This window comes from Thrips palmi, unplaced genomic scaffold (assembly GCF_012932325.1).
Source record: "Thrips palmi isolate BJ-2018 unplaced genomic scaffold, TpBJ-2018v1 HiC_scaffold_10, whole genome shotgun sequence".
Taxonomy (NCBI): Eukaryota; Metazoa; Arthropoda; class Insecta; order Thysanoptera; family Thripidae; genus Thrips; species Thrips palmi.
In genome coordinates, this window is record NW_023144621.1 from 13844536 (window position 1) to 13865101 (window position 20566).

At 46.8% G+C, this 20566-nt stretch overlaps 2 protein-coding genes across 23 annotated transcripts; both read left to right on the forward strand.

Moving 5' to 3' along the window:
* The first annotated feature begins 368 nt into the window (after nucleotides 1-368).
* LOC117639027 lies at nucleotides 369-6633 on the forward strand. Of its 22 annotated transcripts, none has more exons than XM_034374350.1 (8): nucleotides 637-654; nucleotides 1036-1124; nucleotides 2082-2176; nucleotides 3138-3490; nucleotides 3806-3993; nucleotides 4510-4631; nucleotides 5185-5349; nucleotides 6189-6633. In XM_034374350.1, exons 4-8 carry the CDS (start codon nucleotides 3201-3203, stop codon nucleotides 6435-6437), a joined length of 1014 nt encoding a protein of 337 aa, XP_034230241.1. In that variant the 5' UTR covers nucleotides 637-654; nucleotides 1036-1124; nucleotides 2082-2176; nucleotides 3138-3200; the 3' UTR covers nucleotides 6438-6633. The 22 variants fall into 22 exon arrangements, with proteins under 22 accessions (XP_034230250.1, XP_034230241.1, XP_034230254.1 ...); XM_034374347.1 differs by lacking the exon at nucleotides 637-654 and adding an exon at nucleotides 770-826; XM_034374346.1 differs by lacking the exon at nucleotides 637-654 and adding an exon at nucleotides 795-908.
* Nucleotides 6634-16673: 10040 nt separating this feature from the next.
* Nucleotides 16674-20270, forward strand: LOC117639028. Its single transcript, XM_034374370.1, has 5 exons — nucleotides 16674-16844; nucleotides 17274-17512; nucleotides 18504-18631; nucleotides 19130-19370; nucleotides 19593-20270. Exons 1-5 carry the CDS (start codon nucleotides 16724-16726, stop codon nucleotides 19800-19802), a joined length of 939 nt encoding a protein of 312 aa, XP_034230261.1. The 5' UTR covers nucleotides 16674-16723; the 3' UTR covers nucleotides 19803-20270.
* The last annotated feature ends 296 nt before the right edge of the window (nucleotides 20271-20566 follow it).

Sequence of the window (20566 nt, forward strand, 5' to 3'; positions counted from 1 at the left end):
GATTAAATGCGGAAAATGACAACACGGAACGGCTAGCTCAATGACGAGAGCCTTTCCAACACTGTCAAAAATAGCTCCGGAACTTATAAGAGAAAAATTGAATGATACATTTATGTGTTTAAATTTACATTAAAACATACCTAAAGCTACGAGACAAAGGTGTTAGCTAGATTTTACTCTCGAGTCCAGAAACCAAGCGCGCATCCTAACAACAATAACAGGGGCTGGCTGCCAGGGCGGAATTTACAATTTTATATGCAATCACAGAGATAGGAGCATACTGCCACAACTAGCACACAGGAGACGAGTATCATCTGTTGATGAATGTTCCTTAAATAGATATTTTTTTTCGAGTAGCTCTTTGCAGGTGTTTTGAAAGGATTGCGATATTTATCTAACTTTTTCTTGCCTCGCACACCAAAAAGGAATGTTAAACTGAAGAGCTACAGAGAATTTGCCTGCGTCTCATGAGCATCTTGTCTGAAAGATACGATTACCCTCGGATCCTTGCCTTGGGCCGTGGGCGCGCCAGGTGTCGGGCACTGCCCCGCGGACAGCGGAAGCAGCAGCACGAGGAGGATCATGGAGTTGCGCTGGAAGCCCGGTGAGTTTTTGACCGCATCGCCGCAGCAGTGGCGCGGCTAGCCCTCCCTAGTACGTTGCGATCGCGTCTCTCGCACCCACTAGTATCTGCAACGGAGAGGGAAGGGGGACAAAGAGGGGATAGGGGGGAAGGGGAGGGGGTGTCCAGCGCGCCGCGGCACAAGGAGCATAGCCAATGACCACAGGGCACGAAGGGCAAACAGGACAGGAAACAAACAGTCTGGTCGTTCAGTTGCTTAGGGGAAAGTTCTCGCAAAAGTAGACGTAGGACGAGGTGTTTTAAGTTTTGCGGTATTATTTTCACGGTAAAAACGGCACCTGGTTTTCCCAGGAATCCTGTGGTAGAGACTTAGGCTATATCCAGGAGTTCATGAGAAAGCCAGGAGCCGTTTTTACCGTGATGATTCCACATTAAATGAATAACTGCGTCAGTTTTGGTTCTGCTGCTTTGGCTACTAATGAAGTGACGTGTTACGCAACACCCTTACCGCTCTGACTCATCTTGGAAAATCACCTTTGAGGTAAGGCAACTTCTTCATTTCCGGTTGTAATTTCTCTGGCCGTAAAAGAACTGATGATGTTGATAGTATTGCTGTAGTTGGTTGGGTGGACGTGCACTTCACGAAAAAAGTACGAAACAAGTGCACATTAAATTACTAGATAGTTCTCAAGTGCATAAGCTTGCGCGTGAACAGGCCCTTGAAACGCACGAATTCATGCGTAACGACGCATATTTTCTTTGGTACGCAGTATTTTGTGCATTTTGAAGCGCGTGTACAATTTAGTGCACAGCTCATGCATTGAAAATGAAAGGGAAGTTAGTGTGAAGTAACGATTTGCCATCAGCTTAACTTTCCCGTACCCGTATCAGCCAAAGTTGCGCAAAATTGTGCACGCGTTTCATGATGCTCGCATTTTTGCGTAACCATGCACGCAAGTGCTTGTTGTTGCGCAAGAACTCGTGCGTTTCGCGCGCACGCTTCATTTCGTCCAACTGCAAGGCACACGTCCACTTGTGGCTCCACAGTAAATGAACAACTGCGTCAGTTTTAGTCCTGCTCCCTGCCTTAGGCTACCAATGAAGTGACGTGCTACGTAACACCCTTACCACCCTTACCAGGTAGTGTGTACATTTTTCGCTCTGAAGTAAGGAATTTTTCAAAGTGACATATCATCAGTGGTCGCGCATGAATCTATAACAGTGTTCCTTACGGTGGTCCTAAAAAAAAATTGGTTGTAACGAACTGCATCAACCTCTCTTACGCAGGGTAAGTTCAGTTCAATATTTAAAAGTTTTCTTGTCATACCATTTTTTAAGACTTGGTCATTTCAGTTTGGAGAATTCGGAACACCTGTTAACCCTTATCAAACCTCCAACGCCGATATCATTTCAATGTCAAGTCGAGGAATTTTCATCATTCAGTGTCAAATTAAAGAAATCAAAAGATAACTCTAGCTGCATTTGGATTCTGTTGCAGTTCGATTGCCCTCAGGAGTAGCTTCCAACGGTCGCAAGGGACTCGTAGGAGCAGCCCGACTGAAACTCGACACCGACGGTATCTCTATGGTTGAGGTGAGTTCGAACCAAGGCTCTTTGACTGATGTAAGATTCGTAACATTGCGTAACATTCGTAACATTGCGTTAAAGTTATTACTCCTAAATTTTGAACCATTAATAAAAGGAGCTTCAAAAACTCGTATGTTCCCTTTTTTTGGAACGAGAATAAAAGTTCAGACCTTCCGCTCTTCTTGTACCTTGATGAATGTTGCTTTGCTCTCCTACTACTGAGATTTTTCTTCGTAATACGAGTAAAAAACTTAGTGTTACGACAGCTCGGTGAAGGCAGTAACCCATGGTGAAGGGTTCTTAGTAACTTATAACCAGATTATTCATTTTACGAGCAAATCCTTCAGTACTGCACCAATAGATTTGAACCAATCAGTTCTGAGAACCAGCTTAGTATTATTACTGCATGGCGTTTCTCAGCAGGGAGTTGGCTGTGTGTCTATGAACCTAATGCATTTATTACTCATGCACACGTGAGCGTAGAAGCGACTTTTGATGCATGCATACAATGCATGCGCAGGTCACTTTACAACATATTACATTCCCAATTTCCTACTGAGAAATGCCGTGTAACTCGAAGCCAATTCTCAGTACACTCGTGAAAATTTTGTCAGCATGTCAGGAACCTGTTTGAAATCCTGATAAAAATTCGCGCATTTCTGGAAGCTGAAATTTTTCTGATATTGATGGCCTGAGTTCTGCAAAATATTAAAACAAGTTTACAACTTTCAGAGGTGCGCAAATCTGGTGAATGAGTTTGAGACATTCTGACAAGATTTACACGAGTGTACTCTACGACAGGACACCAATTTATCATAATTCAGAGAATTTGTTACTTGATACGAAGATACTGGTGTAGTTTACTCAGAACCTTCCATCATAGGTGACTGACTACCTTCGCTGTTCTGTCATAGTACTAAGCCTTCCGAAAAGCAGAATTTTGAGAGTGTACTTTGACCCGTTTCAGGGTTGGCCGCGTTGACCTTCCCGCCGTCGCTGCCCGGACGGGGGCGACCGTCGTACCGGGGCGATGTCGGTGCCGGGGGTGCTGCACGTGCACCAGTTCGACCTCAAGTCCCTGGAGTGCCCGGTGACTTGGGGCACTGGCTACGCGCCTCTGGAGGCGTGCGAGGACATGCTGGACAAACTCTGCCTCGCCCCCACGCCCTGGGCCGAGGTCGTGGAGCGCTACCGGCTGGCGTGGAGCTTCTGGCAGAACTCGCGTCTCGACCAAGCGCGCACCCTCCTGGTGGAGTGCTTCATGCGCCTCTTGCCGGATCCCGTGTTCCATCGGCACTGCGGCATCATAGCAGATCACAGGTGTGTGTCATTGCTAGAAAAGTCTTCATCACAAGGCAAAATTTTCTATCACAGATGAACCGTAGTTTAGGTTGGTAAACGTAAATTGTTTGTCCCTTTAATACATGCATACCCCTTCAATGCCCCTTTAATATGTACATTCAATCGTGTGTTAAAAATTGAGAAAGCACCTGCGGATCCTGATAGGTCGGCAACCCTCATTGGAGACGAAAAATTTTAATTGCAGTAACTTATTTCTTCGTTGGGACCTAACCTAACATGTCAGTACATGCTGGTTGTCACAACTAATCAATTTGCAACTTGTGACGCCCGCAGGCCGGCCTTGCGACTGGTGCTGGACTCGATGTGGGCCGCGATGTCGATCACCACGCTCACAGACAACAAGCAAGTGGCGTACCTGCGCGAGTTCATCGGCGACGTGAAGCCTCTCAGCCAACTGGGAGACGACCAGCGAGCAGCAGTGTGCGCCGTGAGGGGCCGCCTCGCCTCCGGCGGCGGCGCGGGTAAGTCTGTCGCCTCGCTGCACTGTGGCAGAGAGGTACGGAAAATTCTGGAAACAACACTTCTAATCCAAGAGTGGCACAGGCATGCACTAGGTAACGTGGGACACGGATTTGTCCTACGCTTAGAAGTGTGGGACACGGATTTATCCCACGGTTACAAACGTGGAGCACGGTTTGTCCCACGCGTACAAGCGAGGGACAATTTGTCGCACGTCCTCTAGTCCATGCCTGTCCAACACTTGGATTCGCAGGGCACTTGTGATAATTCTCCGTAGCTCCCTTGCCAATATCATCCGCAGGACCGAGTATTCTCCGAATGACCTCACAGTATTCTCCGAAGGCCCTCAGAGCAGAAAGGTCCTACGGATAGGTCTTGTCTGTGCATGCTTAATTGTGTGCCGAAAGTGCATAATTGTGAACGTAAGAAGTCGGCAAGAGTCTAGTGTGCATGGTCGCCCACACTGTAATTTAGGGGAGCTCAGGGACACTCCTCAGTCGACGGCCCTCTGTCTGCAGAAGACCGCAAGTGGTTCCGCGAGGCCATCCGCCTGAGTCCCGGCGAGGGGGAGTGGCGCCATCTGCTGGGGTGGGTGCTGCAGGACGCTCGGAACTACAAAGGGACGCCGTCAGCCGAAGAGGTGAGCCGGTCATGTGACACACTGCCACTCCAAGGGTGCGACAGTCTCCTTCTAGTTGCCCCACAGCGTGAGACATTGCGGCCAAATGGCGCGAGACTGTCCCACACTTCGGTTGGCAGTGTACAAAGGCTAATGAAGCTCCTTCAAATTATCGCATCCGTGAGAGCAATAAAAAAAATTCGAACACTCTTAATGATTGCGTAGTTTTTTTTGTACATAGCTTTGGCTCGAAATTGAGCATGCGCGTGAAACGCGCACGAATTTACGCGCATCAAAGCTTAATTTCGTGCTCAGTTACGCAATTTTGCAATTCAATGTGAAAAGTTAAGGTTTGGGTCGGGTTTTGCTGAAATTACCTTGTAAGAACAATTCATCTATAATGAAGAAATTATTGGCAGGAACTGTTGTAGAATTGTTATACAGTAGTTTTTTTTCTAGCGCAGTGTGTGTGCATTTTCAGTGAAATGGCTCGCCACCCGACTCCGATAGGCGTCGCATCTTAGTAAGGAGTGGAAGAAATCCTGTCTTGACTGACAGTTCCTCTTCTGTGCAGATCAGCCTCCTCCGAGCGGCGTACCAACACCGGAAGAACCCCGACACGGTGCTGCGCCTGGCGCGGTGCGTGGCGGCGTGCGGCCCCAGCCAGCGCGCGGAGGCGGAGGCCCTCGTGGCAGAGGCGCTGCGGCTTTTCCCGAACCACCCTCGCGCCCTCACCAATGTAGGTTCTCGGACAACACTGGTGTCCGCTTAAAATCTTCCGAATTAGGTTGAGCAGAAGGCGCACACGACTTGGTAGTACCTAGAAATAGTAACGGGGTACTTTTTTGTCAGTTTATGTATGCTCAACTCAAAATACTACTTTGCCTATCAAGCTACTTTTGATTGTAAGCCCAAAAAAAACGTAGTTTGTGAGGTTTTCTGAGGCATTAGGCCAGAGGTCGGCAACGGTCGCAGGGATTCCGCGCTTCTTGGCGGCTACACTCTCAGAACCTTGCAAAGAATGTGTTCGCGTCTCAAACTATTTGGTTTGCAGCTTGCGAAGAGTTAAGCGCAAAAGTATTGCAAACTGGTAGTTCGCAAACCCTCAAATATTCTTTCGATTAAGAAAGAATGTAGTGACATTCCCTAAAAGCTTGGACACAAAAGCAAAAAACTCGTTTTTCAACTAATTTTTAGTTGATTTTTAGGCAACTGATTTTTTTGATGTGGGAACAAACGGTTCGCTGACAGCGAGCCAAAGCGTTGGGACGATAATCCCTACGATTCAGTTAACCATCAGAGCAAATTGTTTGCTCCCACAGCAATACACTCAGAGAATCTTAGAAACTATGTTAGGTCTTAGAACCGAAAGAAGCCTTTCATAACAAAGTATTTCGAGCGTCAGCTTTTCGTTATTTGCGAACAATTTCTTTGTATGTCAAAGTAATTTAGTTTTTACTACGTATGCTTTAGATACTTCGTAAGGTAGCGTGAAATTCCAGCTGTCCTTAAATCAACTAAAATTTAGTGGGCTGAACGAATTCCCAATTAGCGAGTAAAGCCGGCTTTGTTCCGCAGGCCGCGAACACGCTGTACATGATGCGAGACCCCGGGCCTCAGACGGCGCGCGAGGCGCTTGAGCTGTACCAGCGCGCCCTGGTCGCCGCCGGGGAGCGTGCCTTCATCCACATGAAGCTGGGGTCTCTGTGGAGCCACTACGGCGACAAGAAGAAGGCCCGCAGGCACTACAAGGCCGCCGCGCGCCTCAACCCGAGCGCCTGCAACCAGTTCGCCACCGCCATCAGCGATTATCACGCTGGCCTCTAGTGCCTGCGTACTCCGCGTGTTCTTACGTGTGTTCTTGTTATGATCTTGACAGAAATGTGACTTTCTTGGACGTTAGCCTCGCTAAATGAACAATTTGTATTGACGAAATGATTTTAATCACATGAAGTTGGCTACTTACCGCCATGCTATTATCCCTTTGTTGTATTAAATGCACATGCCTCAATTTTAACCAGTATTTTGAATTTGTTCCTTTAATGTCTATAATTATTACCATTTGTGCATACTGAAGCTGTGTACAATTTAAAACATTCACACCCAATAGCTATGGACATTTTTGTCACCAGTTACCGAACAATTTTGTGTCCTTTGTGGATACGATTTTATACGTCACCAAATGGCGACAAATTCAATCACAACCCATAGACAAATTTGTCTACAGATTTTTGGAAGCATTATTGTACATAGACTCGGCGCTGAATTGTTCACAACTTAAGGACAAATATGTCCGTAACGAAATTCACATACTCCGTAAAGTCTGTAGAAAAAGAAACAAAAATGGAAATAAGGCATTGACTTATTTAGTCCTCAAGGTCTGGAGTCAAAATGATGTGTCCTTCCAATGGACAAATTTTTTAACAGCTATAAATTGTATTGTTTAAAATCCATGGATAATTGTGTGCACATTTGGTAACGCTTATAAACGTTTCCACTTTGGCCGCATTATTGTTCCTAGAATTTGTCCAAAGGAACTTTAGCATCGAACTACAAACAAAATGGTAAGCATTCATATTGTTCTGAGCGTGTTATGAACATCTGAGTTGTCCCTGATTCTGCGAACAAACAAATGTCCATAGATGTCCAGTGTGTAGTTTCGGGGCAGTATTCTCATATTGTGCAAGTATTTACAAAACAAGATGCACAAATATAGCCGTAGTTTTTCTCGGAAGGCTGGGAGTAGAGGCTGTGAAGGAACAAACACAATTTACAGCATTTTTAAAACTGACGATGCCTTCATAAACTAAAAAAAAATCCAATGTTCTCATGTTTTCAATGTTTTTTGAACTCCGGTCCTCCTCAAATCCCCCCGCTACCGTAAACCGGGGCTACTTTGACTCACCGGGGTTTCCGCCCATGGGCCAGAAATTCGTTTTAAGTGGTTCTTATTCCATTGGTAACATTTTTAGCCGCTCATTAAGAGTGTCATTAAGAGTAAAATGTACGGGACGGGCCTTTGGTACGCCACCTTTCCTAATAAAATCGATACACTATCACGGTTGCGAGGACAGCGGCTGGGAAGACCGGCTTTGCTTTGTGCAGCCTACGCTAGCACAAGCTTGCCGTGGCCCTCCATCAGGGATATTAGAAACCCCCTCCGCGAGAATAATAAAAATAATCAATAATCAATGCAGGTGTCCTTGGTGAGTGGGACAAGTCGGCGGAGTCCCATCAAATGTGCAGTTCAGCTGCTCCTGACTTGTATCGTGGAACAAGCACGGTAGCTTGCGACCACACGAACGTGGCTGGCCGCTATTATATTTCAAGTCAGCTACAAAAGCGTTGTTACAATACAGCAGGTTGTTGTTTGGTGCCTGAACGGTGAATCCATCAGAAGACATCTCTTGTGCTTTATCACAACTTCCTTGTCAGGTAACACTTATGTCCCAGTGATCAGTGAGAGACAAGGTGTCGATAAGGTGCGCCATCATCCTCCGGAGGTGCCGTGTTGGGGGCCGCGTGAGTCCGGAACCTCAACCAGATGTGCCGCTCGACTGACTTGCCTGGACTTCTTGACTATAAGTTCGGATCCCAATTCATCACCTGAAGGGCGGGGAGTAGGGGCTGTGAAGACAAACACAATTTACAGAATTGGTAAAACTGACGATGCCTTCATAAACATAAAAATTCCGAATCTTAATCGCATTGCAAGGTGTTCCCACTTTCATTACTGATTTAAAAGTAAGATATGAAATACCAATAAAGAAGGAGTTCTGGTCAAACCTGATTAGGGATGTAAGAGCCGGTAAAATTACCGGTAAACAGTACGATAAATTACAGTAAAATACGGTATTTTACGCAGACCCCGGAAAAATTTGTATTTTTCGGTAATTTTCAAATATTGTGAACTTTAAATCAGCAGTCCGCAAATAAGATCAAAACGGTGAATGTGCAGAAATCATGGTATGGGCTGACTTTAGGCAGCCATTCTGTCTAATCCAAGGCGGCTAATCATTCTCCCCTAACGGGTGGGTACTCTTTGGGCCTTCCTTTAGAACACCTTTGTTACGGAGTGCGATTAGCCGCCTTAGTTTGGGAGCGGTATAGCAGCAAAGTTTGTCGTAACTGTAACAAATGTGTGGAAATCGTGGTGTGGCCTGACTTTAGGCAGCCACTGCATCTAATCTAAGGCGGCTAATCGTTCTCCCTCAAAGGGTGGGTACTTTTTGGGCCTTCCTTTAGAACACCTTTGCTACGGAGTGCGATTAGCCGCCTTAGTTTAGGCGCAGTATTGAAGCAAAGTTTGTCGAAACGGTAACAAATGTGTAGAAATCGTGGTTCGGGCTGACTTTAGGCAGCCACTGTATCTGCTTGTCACTGTAATTTATTCCCCGAAACTTTTCAAAAATCCCACAGCGGACTTAACCTATTCGGCGTGGGTTTGGACCGGTTCACGCCCATTGTGAATGGGTCCTGACCCATTGGAGCTGGGTCGAGAACCATTGAAGATGGGTTGAGACCCATGTGTACTTTGTACTTTTCTTCGCAAGCTTTTGACAGAGCAGGCCCATTTCTTGTTCCCAGGATGCTCCTTGCCCTGCTGCTGCCGGCCGGGCTAGCCGGGCTCGGCGGCGCCTCCAACGCTTTCCTCCCCTTGGCGGCCTTGGCGGCTGATGCGCCTTGCTTGGAGCCGGAGTTCCTCCCGGACGTCCTGCAGCCCCTTGCGGTGGAGCCGCGCCGGCCGCGCGTGCTCGTGGCGCTGTCGCCCCGCTGGGATGTGCTCTGCCCCAGCGCCGCGCGCCGCCTGCACGCCTCGTTCGTCGTGCAGATGCGCGCCGTGCCTCGGACGCGCCGGCCGGGGAGGGTGCGTTCCGTTCGTGGAGACTGTGTTTCGTTTCCTTTGCCCGCGTCGTGCAAGGCGAACCGAAATGCCCCTATTCAATCGCCTGTCTGAAATCATGAGAGACTCTCATGCTGAAATGCACACTAAATGTTCTGTGCGTCTTTGTACGGGACATCACAGTTTTTTATTGTGCACACTAACTTTTCGTACAAATTTTGTAAAAATAACTGAACCTATTTGCCCATTTTGGTGCAAAATCGCGTACAAATTTGTACGAAAAGTTCGTGTGCACAAAAAATAGTGATGTCTTATTGTGTACAAAAATATTTAGTGTGTAGAAATGAACCATTTAAAAACCTCTCGGTCTTTCTAGCCGCCGTCCGTACGGGTGCGGGTGGGGCCCAGTATTGCTCCAGATGTATTGCCCTCTTGTTCACAGAATTTCACACAAAAGCAAAAAACTCGTTTTTCAACTAATTTTTAGTTGATTTTTAGGCAACTGATTTTTTTGATGTGGGAACAAACGGTTCGCTGACAGCGAGCCAAAGCGTTGGGACGATAATCCCTACGATTCAGTTAACCATCAGAGCAAATTGTTTGCTCCCACAGCAATACACTCAGAGAATCTTAGAAACTATGTTAGGTCTTAGAACCGAAAGAAGCCTTTCATAACAAAGTATTTCGAGCGTCAGCTTTTCGTTATTTGCGAACAATTTCTTTGTATGTCAAAGTAATTTAGTTTTTACTACGTATGCTTTAGATACTTCGTAAGGTAGCGTGAAATTCCAGCTGTCCTTAAATCAACTAAAATTTAGTGGGCTGAACGAATTCCCAATTAGCGAGTAAAGCCGGCTTTGTTCCGCAGGCCGCGAACACGCTGTACATGATGCGAGACCCCGGGCCTCAGACGGCGCGCGAGGCGCTTGAGCTGTACCAGCGCGCCCTGGTCGCCGCCGGGGAGCGTGCCTTCATCCACATGAAGCTGGGGTCTCTGTGGAGCCACTACGGCGACAAGAAGAAGGCCCGCAGGCACTACAAGGCCGCCGCGCGCCTCAACCCGAGCGCCTGCAACCAGTTCGCCACCGCCATCAGCGATTATCACGCTGGCCTCTAGTGCCTGCGTACTCCGCGTGTTCTTACGTGTGTTCTTGTTATGATCTTGACAGAAATGTGACTTTCTTGGACGTTAGCCTCGCTAAATGAACAATTTGTATTGACGAAATGATTTTAATCACATGAAGTTGGCTACTTACCGCCATGCTATTATCCCTTTGTTGTATTAAATGCACATGCCTCAATTTTAACCAGTATTTTGAATTTGTTCCTTTAATGTCTATAATTATTACCATTTGTGCATACTGAAGCTGTGTACAATTTAAAACATTCACACCCAATAGCTATGGACATTTTTGTCACCAGTTACCGAACAATTTTGTGTCCTTTGTGGATACGATTTTATACGTCACCAAATGGCGACAAATTCAATCACAACCCATAGACAAATTTGTCTACAGATTTTTGGAAGCATTATTGTACATAGACTCGGCGCTGAATTGTTCACAACTTAAGGACAAATATGTCCGTAACGAAATTCACATACTCCGTAAAGTCTGTAGAAAAAGAAACAAAAATGGAAATAAGGCATTGACTTATTTAGTCCTCAAGGTCTGGAGTCAAAATGATGTGTCCTTCCAATGGACAAATTTTTTAACAGCTATAAATTGTATTGTTTAAAATCCATGGATAATTGTGTGCACATTTGGTAACGCTTATAAACGTTTCCACTTTGGCCGCATTATTGTTCCTAGAATTTGTCCAAAGGAACTTTAGCATCGAACTACAAACAAAATGGTAAGCATTCATATTGTTCTGAGCGTGTTATGAACATCTGAGTTGTCCCTGATTCTGCGAACAAACAAATGTCCATAGATGTCCAGTGTGTAGTTTCGGGGCAGTATTCTCATATTGTGCAAGTATTTACAAAACAAGATGCACAAATATAGCCGTAGTTTTTCTCGGAAGGCTGGGAGTAGAGGCTGTGAAGGAACAAACACAATTTACAGCATTTTTAAAACTGACGATGCCTTCATAAACTAAAAAAAAATCCAATGTTCTCATGTTTTCAATGTTTTTTGAACTCCGGTCCTCCTCAAATCCCCCCGCTACCGTAAACCGGGGCTACTTTGACTCACCGGGGTTTCCGCCCATGGGCCAGAAATTCGTTTTAAGTGGTTCTTATTCCATTGGTAACATTTTTAGCCGCTCATTAAGAGTGTCATTAAGAGTAAAATGTACGGGACGGGCCTTTGGTACGCCACCTTTCCTAATAAAATCGATACACTATCACGGTTGCGAGGACAGCGGCTGGGAAGACCGGCTTTGCTTTGTGCAGCCTACGCTAGCACAAGCTTGCCGTGGCCCTCCATCAGGGATATTAGAAACCCCCTCCGCGAGAATAATAAAAATAATCAATAATCAATGCAGGTGTCCTTGGGGAGTGGGACAAGTCGGCGGAGTCCCATCAAATGTGCAGTTCAGCTGCTCCTGACTTGTATCGTGGAACAAGCACGGTAGCTTGCGACCACACGAACGTGGCTGGCCGCTATTATATTTCAAGTCAGCTACAAAAGCGTTGTTACAATACAGCAGGTTGTTGTTTGGTGCCTGAACGGTGAATCCATCAGAAGACATCTCTTGTGCTTTATCACAACTTCCTTGTCAGGTAACACTTATGTCCCAGTGATCAGTGAGAGACAAGGTGTCGATAAGGTGCGCCATCATCCTCCGGAGGTGCCGTGTTGGGGGCCGCGTGAGTCCGGAACCTCAACCAGATGTGCCGCTCGACTGACTTGCCTGGACTTCTTGACTATAAGTTCGGATCCCAATTCATCACCTGAAGGGCGGGGAGTAGGGGCTGTGAAGACAAACACAATTTACAGAATTGGTAAACTGACGATGCCTTCATAAACATAAAAATTCCGAATCTTAATCGCATTGCAAGGTGTTCCCACTTTCATTACTGATTTAAAAGTAAGATATGAAATACCAATAAAGAAGGAGTTCTGGTCAAACCTGATTAGGGATGTAAGAGCCGGTAAAATTACCGGTAAACAGTACGATAAATTACAGTAAAATACGGTATTTTACGCAGACCCCGGAAAAATTTGTATTTTTCGGTAATTTTCAAATATTGTGAACTTTAAATCAGCAGTCCGCAAATAAGATCAAAACGGTGAATGTGCAGAAATCATGGTATGGGCTGACTTTAGGCAGCCATTCTGTCTAATCCAAGGCGGCTAATCATTCTCCCCTAACGGGTGGGTACTCTTTGGGCCTTCCTTTAGAACACCTTTGTTACGGAGTGCGATTAGCCGCCTTAGTTTGGGAGCGGTATAGCAGCAAAGTTTGTCGTAACTGTAACAAATGTGTGGAAATCGTGGTGTGGCCTGACTTTAGGCAGCCACTGCATCTAATCTAAGGCGGCTAATCGTTCTCCCTCAAAGGGTGGGTACTTTTTGGGCCTTCCTTTAGAACACCTTTGCTACGGAGTGCGATTAGCCGCCTTAGTTTAGGCGCAGTATTGAAGCAAAGTTTGTCGAAACGGTAACAAATGTGTAGAAATCGTGGTTCGGGCTGACTTTAGGCAGCCACTGTATCTGCTTGTCACTGTAATTTATTCCCCGAAACTTTTCAAAAATCCCACAGCGGACTTAACCTATTCGGCGTGGGTTTGGACCGGTTCACGCCCATTGTGAATGGGTCCTGACCCATTGGAGCTGGGTCGAGAACCATTGAAGATGGGTTGAGACCCATGTGTACTTTGTACTTTTCTTCGCAAGCTTTTGACAGAGCAGGCCCATTTCTTGTTCCCAGGATGCTCCTTGCCCTGCTGCTGCCGGCCGGGCTAGCCGGGCTCGGCGGCGCCTCCAACGCTTTCCTCCCCTTGGCGGCCTTGGCGGCTGATGCGCCTTGCTTGGAGCCGGAGTTCCTCCCGGACGTCCTGCAGCCCCTTGCGGTGGAGCCGCGCCGGCCGCGCGTGCTCGTGGCGCTGTCGCCCCGCTGGGATGTGCTCTGCCCCAGCGCCGCGCGCCGCCTGCACGCCTCGTTCGTCGTGCAGATGCGCGCCGTGCCTCGGACGCGCCGGCCGGGGAGGGTGCGTTCCGTTCGTGGAGACTGTGTTTCGTTTCCTTTGCCCGCGTCGTGCAAGGCGAACCGAAATGCCCCTATTCAATCGCCTGTCTGAAATCATGAGAGACTCTCATGCTGAAATGCACACTAAATGTTCTGTGCGTCTTTGTACGGGACATCACAGTTTTTTATTGTGCACACTAACTTTTCGTACAAATTTTGTAAAAATAACTGAACCTATTTGCCCATTTTGGTGCAAAATCGCGTACAAATTTGTACGAAAAGTTCGTGTGCACAAAAAATAGTGATGTCTTATTGTGTACAAAAATATTTAGTGTGTAGAAATGAACCATTTAAAAACCTCTCGGTCTTTCTAGCCGCCGTCCGTACGGGTGCGGGTGGGGCCCAGTATTGCTCCAGATGTATTGCCCTCTTTTTTCAAGCATACACCGAAAACGTAATGGTCGGAACAACAATTTCAAACTGACATTCACTCAACACAGTTGTGGCCTGAGATGTGTCACAGAGACCATTGCACAGACATCTAACCAAAACACAGATTTCAGTGATACAAGTATTTTTAAGCTTTCCCAGCGGTTTGTCCCCGTGGCCGGCAGGAGGCTCCGGACGCCCGCGTGGACGTGGCGGTGCTGCTGCTGGGTGCCTGCTCCCGCACTCGCCTGGCGCAGGAGGTGGAGCTCCACGCCATGCAGGTGCTCAGACACTTGCGCCGCTTCACGCCCGTGCTCGTGGTCGTCGTGGCGACACGCGGCCATGGAGACGCCGCTCTGGTCCTGGACAGACTGCGCTCTTTCAAGCGCTGGCGCATCGCAGTCGCCTTTCAGGGCACCGAGGTAACGGGGCGCGGTCGGAAGGGGTGACACATTTCTATGATTCTGTTTTGCGGTGAAAGCTTGTCCATTTTCAGGGAGAAGTCTCAGTCTATTCGTCTCGCGCGCTGTATGAACCGGGAGTCCGGTGTGGGCACCGCTGGAGCCCCGTTTCTTTGGAGGTGCGAATAAAGCTTTCCGTGAGGTACTCTAGAATAAATTCAAAGATTTCAGTTGGCATTTGGTGACAGTGGCAACACTGCAAAAAATTCCGTACTTTTGTACGGAAATGGTACGGAAAAATATAGTACGGAGGTACGGAGAAAAGTACGGAACGTTCCGTACTTGCTCCATATGAACCCATGTAAATGGTACGGAAAAAAAGTACGGAACGTTCCGTCGTTGGCTAGTACGGACGGTCCTGGCAAATTATTGACCAGACATGTTCCGTACTTTTTCCGTACCTTTTTCTCACAGTGAAGGTTAATTTATCCTGCAAGAAGTTCACCAAGAGAAGCGATCGGCACGTCCAATGCGCCTGACCTTTCCATGTTTACTTATATATGCCATTTTAGGTCAATACAAAAACGTGTATGCACGCAAGCAGATCGTTGGCAGCGGCCAGCCAAACGTCACTGACAGGAAGTACGTACATAATTCACCATTCAATGTGTTTTTCCAGGCAACATGGAGTCGTCAGGATAGGACCGTTCGTCACGTGGCATTGAGTCTCTTCACGCCTGGGAAGCCCTTCAAACTACAGGGATGCGTGGCTGTCGTAGCACCAATGTTTGATCCGCCATTTGTGTACATTCATGCGAAAAACCAAACAGGTGCGCCACTTGTGCGAAATATTGTAAAGTTTTTTTTTGTTTTTTTAGGAAATAGGTTCTTGCGCTTGACTGTTTGACCGATATCGGCGACATTGCGGAAATTATCTACGAAGCTCTTCTTATTGTCCCAAAGCCACCAGGCGAGCTGTTTGAGATTCGTTGAGGTTTCGGTATTGCTACTGCAGAACTGCGAGATGCAAAATTTCATCAGACCTTTTTGCAATGAACATCGCTTAAATTTGCGATGACATTGGTGGGCTAAACAGAGCGCTCTGTGTCGCAAGTGGAAGTAAAATAAAGTGATGCGCCCCTAAGAAACGCGAAGAATATTCGTGTTTCGGAATTTATCAGATTATAAGAGATTTTTTTTCACGTTTTGTTCTAGAACTGACGCAGGAAATCCCTATTCTGCAAAGGCCACCGACTGATGTTGAGTACGCAGGTACACTGTCGTTGCATCAAAGAACCCGGTATCAACTGCACACTAAATGTTTACACATATTTGATCCAGGAAGCGGAAGAAGGGGTTAAATCGAGTTGATTTAGCGACCTCTTATCAGTCTATCAAGTCAACATGAGCGAAAATTTGGTCCAAAAAATAAGTGTGGTGAGACAAGTCCCATCCTCTTATCTAGTTTTAGATGTCATTCCCCACCTGTTCTCCCACCTGCGTCAAAGTGTGCGTGCATGGATTCATGGGGTTCAATTCGGGACAGATGAGGGTTGTCATTTCATTCTCAGGAGCTTTCTGAACTCTGCCGTGTAGCGATCCGTATACTTGTCAAAACTAAGAACTCTTGAGTTTGTCGGCCGGCAGGTAGGTTGAATGAACCGTCATGGCGCGAAAGTTAGGGCGTCTACATCCGCACTTTTCTTCTTTAAGCCGGACACTCGAGACCAAGCTGAAACCTAGAAATCTGAAGGGAAAAAATGCACTGTTTGTGGGGCCACGATTCAGATATAACCTTTACGGTCTCTAAATATCGCGTTCCTTTGACGTACCCTGGTGATGAAGGTAACTTCTTTCTTCCGACAGTCAAAGGTCTGGATATAGACTTTGCGAACTTCATTTCATACGCCGTGAACTGTTCTCTGCGTGTGCTTCCTGTGAACATATTAACCACGAGTCTGCTTCACCGCGATTGGGACGAACAGTTTTTAACGGTTAGGCTGGAGCAAGCACGGACGTTGCGTATCACCATGCTCTTCTTTATTCTTCTGTAAATTTTCCGTATGAAATTTCTACAGTGATGGTCGTTGTTTCAGGAGAGAAATCGTAGTGCGTCTGGTGTGGCTGACGTTGGCTTCCCGAAGCAGACGGCATGGACGTTTTTCCAGGAGAGAAATTTGACTGCTGGAGAGGTTGACTTGAACGACCCAGTGGAGGCGCTGGCGCGTGGCCGAGCCGACCTCGTTGTGGGGTCCGTGTACCCCACCGTGGACAGGTTCCTCTTCTTCGCGATCAGCGACGGCTACATGGAGGACGCGGTCAGGTGCTACGTGGTGCCCGAACACCGCGTCCCTCGCTGGAAGTACCCCTACGCGGTGCTGCAGCCCGAAGTGTGGGTGTGCCTCGTCTTGGCGATGGCGGCACTAGGTAACGTATCGGGGAATCGCAGAGCAGGAGCATTGGATGGGCCGGGAACCGAAAGAAAAGTTATTTGACATCCGACCGAGTGGGTAACGACCTCGGTAATCCGGCTGACAGCAAATTGGTAATCCGTATTCCGGATGACCCGAAATTTTGAGGTAATCCGGGGAAATTTTGAGGTAATCCGGGTTAATCCTGCGTTATCCAAAGGTAATCCAGGCATTTTTTTGCTGTGATCCGGAGGTAATCCGGGTAATCCGTAATCCGGCTGACACAAAATTTATGAGTCGTTACCCTCTCGACGTGGACGGACGATATGAAAGAATGCACTAAGGTCGCTACACGTTCGTGGGAGTGAACGAACATCCATATATATCTTATGTTCAGTTCTTCCCCGCTCTGACCCTTTTCCCATTTCTACCCTTGCGTCTACAGTGATGGTGCTGTCTCTGAGGACAGATCAGGGCGTTGTCGCGGACACCATGACGGTCCTCGGCGTGCTCACGGAAGGCAGCTGGGCGTCGTGTCTCAGGAAGCCACGGCGCTGCTCGGCCCTCATCGTGCTCTGGGTGGTGTTTGCCATGCACTTCAACTCCGGCTACCGCGCAGTGCTGTCTACGGCCAATGTAGGTCGTCTGGTGACTCGGGGATTTTCGTCGTTTAGGGAAGTAAAGGTAAGAATAATAACAATAGACTTATAATATTGATATCGTAACTCTAACGAGTTGTAATTCCAAGCCGCGCGAAGAAGATATTTTAACTCCATAGCTTATAGGTTGTCAACTGGTTCAAATGCGACGATATATGCGTTCAAACTTCTGAGGCGGAGGAAACCAGATACGTAGTTGCTCGCGTTAAATCGCAATATATTTCATCCTTCTCTCAAGCCGCGTCGAATCAGAAACAAATTTCACGTTTTAAACTGTCTTTAAGTTCCACCTCACCCTTATTTCCGTATTGTATCAAGAATTTTTTCAAAACTCACAGAAAGAATAAAGGCACTCCTTTTAAAATTTGCGTCATTTTTTTAATTTGTAAATGGTACGAGCACATCCTACCTTAGTAAATCATGAGTAACGACCCACTGTGAGAAAAAAGTACGGAAAAAGTACGGAATATGTCTGGTCAATAATTTGCCTGGAACGTCCGTACTTGCCAACTACGGAACGTTCCGTACTTTTTTTTCCGTACCCATTTACATGGGTTCATATGGAGCAAGTACGGAACGTTCTGTACTTTTCTCCGTACCTCCGTACTATATTTTTCTGTACCATTTCCGTGCCAAAATACAGAATTTTTTACAGTGCTCCTCACCTTGTCAGTGACGGAGGACAAAAGACGAGGGGACAACCACTCTAGAAATCTTGTGTCCGCTTAGCGCTAGAAATCTCTGGGAAATCTGAAATCTTGCCCCCAAAAAGGCCAAAAACAAGCTAATTTTGGGCCGAATATCGGTTAAAATCTTTCGAAATCCGACGAAATCTTCAGCCTTAAGAAATCTGGTGTCCCCAAACATCCAATGTGGTTGGCCCCTCGACTAAAATTTGGGACTTGAAATACATAACAAATACTCTGATGTATTCCAACTAGAATAATCTTTGTAAAGATTTTGTTAACAGTAAAATACTATTTCAAAAGGGGGAACCAACCGTGGTCGTTTTACAGGAGTCAGCAGCGCGTATTCTTACGATGTCGCTGGGACTTCAAAACGAAGTAGAAGAATTACTCGGTTCTATTGAAGTATGCGAATCATTGGAGAAGTGCTCCAGAATACTTTGGATGAATCAGGAAAGGTAAAAAGGCATCATCGCAGGTCCTCATGCTGCGCCATGCTTTCGTAAGCGCGTTCTTGACGAGGTGCATTACATTGTCAAAGAAAGTAAGTAGAACTGACGAATTAGTTTTGGTCATTCGAACTAAAACTAATTCTTGGTTCAGTCACACAGGTACAACGACTTGTTCGAAATCATCACGCAAGGCACTTTTCGGATATTTTCAGGGTCTTAACCCAACACATAAAAAAATGTCCGCTTGAGGACTATAACACTTTACGCTTGAGGGAGTAAAATTAACAGTCAGACAATAGATAAAGTTTCTAATTTTGTCCAGTCATAACTACACATTGTCGACGGCCGAGTTTTTATTTGCGTCTCTACGAGTACGATAAGGTGTGATGTGATCGAGTCCCATAGCATTCGCAGACCCTTTACCACTGCCCTCCCATACTTGCTGCCTCCAAGCTTTTCTTACAGGATTCTCGCTGGTAAATCCCATTTTCGTTGACCTTGCAGTTCGGCCCTGGTCATGACTGGTCGCACCATGGAGTTCGCCGGTCCCAAGTACTTCCTAGACGATCGCGCTCGCCGTTTCTTGAGGCCTCTCCGCGAGACAGTGTTCACTTTCTATACGGGTGCCTTATTGGAACGTGACTCTCCGCTCCTGCCTGCCGTCAACCAAGCCGTGGCTGCCATCCGAGGAGGGGCATTGTACAAACCATGGTTGACAAGAGTGGATGCCATTGCTCAACGACTGGTGAGTGGTCATGGCGGTGTCTTTTTATCTTCACAGGTTCTGTAGTCCCTCCGCGCAGCTTTGTGTCTGCGAGCAGAAAGTTCCGAGACTGATTTTACAACCATTTTCAACAAATAACTCTGATCTCTTGTTTCGAAATATAGCACGCTCAAGTTTTTGTCGAGACCAACTGCGTTCCTGGTGCAGAATCGTGCGTTCTTACTCTTGTCTCTTGATTCCCAGGTCAGGAAAAAAAAGCGGAGACGCCCAGACGGTCCTCCTAGACTGGACTTGACTAGAACCATGGGGCCATTCACTCTGCTTGCGACAGGGCTAGCGGCTTCCACGTGCGTTTTCGTGGGGGAACTTCTGTGGCTACGTTGTGCAGGTCGACAGGGGCAAGTCCGCGAAATCGCAGGAAGTCCAAGATACAATTTGGAGCCAGCAGAATGATTGGGCACTGTGACAGTTTTTGCTGAAATGCCTGTCAACTGGAGACTACCAATCACATTCATCGATAAGAAGTCATGTGAACGAAATGATTCATCACCTTCAAATTCCCGCTGAGATTTTTAATTTATCTCTATTGGTTGCCGAGTAATCCCGACTCGGATGGACCATGGTCGATGTTTCATATCTTACCCTTTATGACAGTGGCCTTGTTTTAGTATGCCCTGTTCATCGTAACTGAAGTACGTTAATTGAAGTTAATTGAATAGAAACTGCAGTATAATGAGAACATTTAATTTGATTTAGCTTCTTTCAAACCTGGACCATCTTCTAATAAAACTTTTGCGCCTTCCTGCAAGAAGTTTAAAGCTAATGCATTTTTCTGTGCTAGCTTATGCCGCCCGCTGCACCCCACCCTGACCCCGCTGCACGCCACTTCCGACGCCGCTGTCCAGGAGGATACTGTCAAACTCCGCAAGCTCTAGCACCAAACCAAACATGAATTAAAAATAAGTTAATGCAGGAGAAGGTCAAGTAGTCTCCGCTGGTTTTGCACTCCAGATTTCTTACTAGTGCGAGACCAAACCTTGCGAGACCAATCCAAAGTTTAATAGAGAACTGTCGATTTCAGGAACAGATACTGATGAAGGGCAGGGAGGTGGGGTATCACCATAGTGTGGCCGGATCCTTTTGGAGACGGTAGAAGGTAGTACTCGTAAGGACGGCGGGCCGCCGGGAGGGTAGGCAACCAATCGCACTCCAAACCA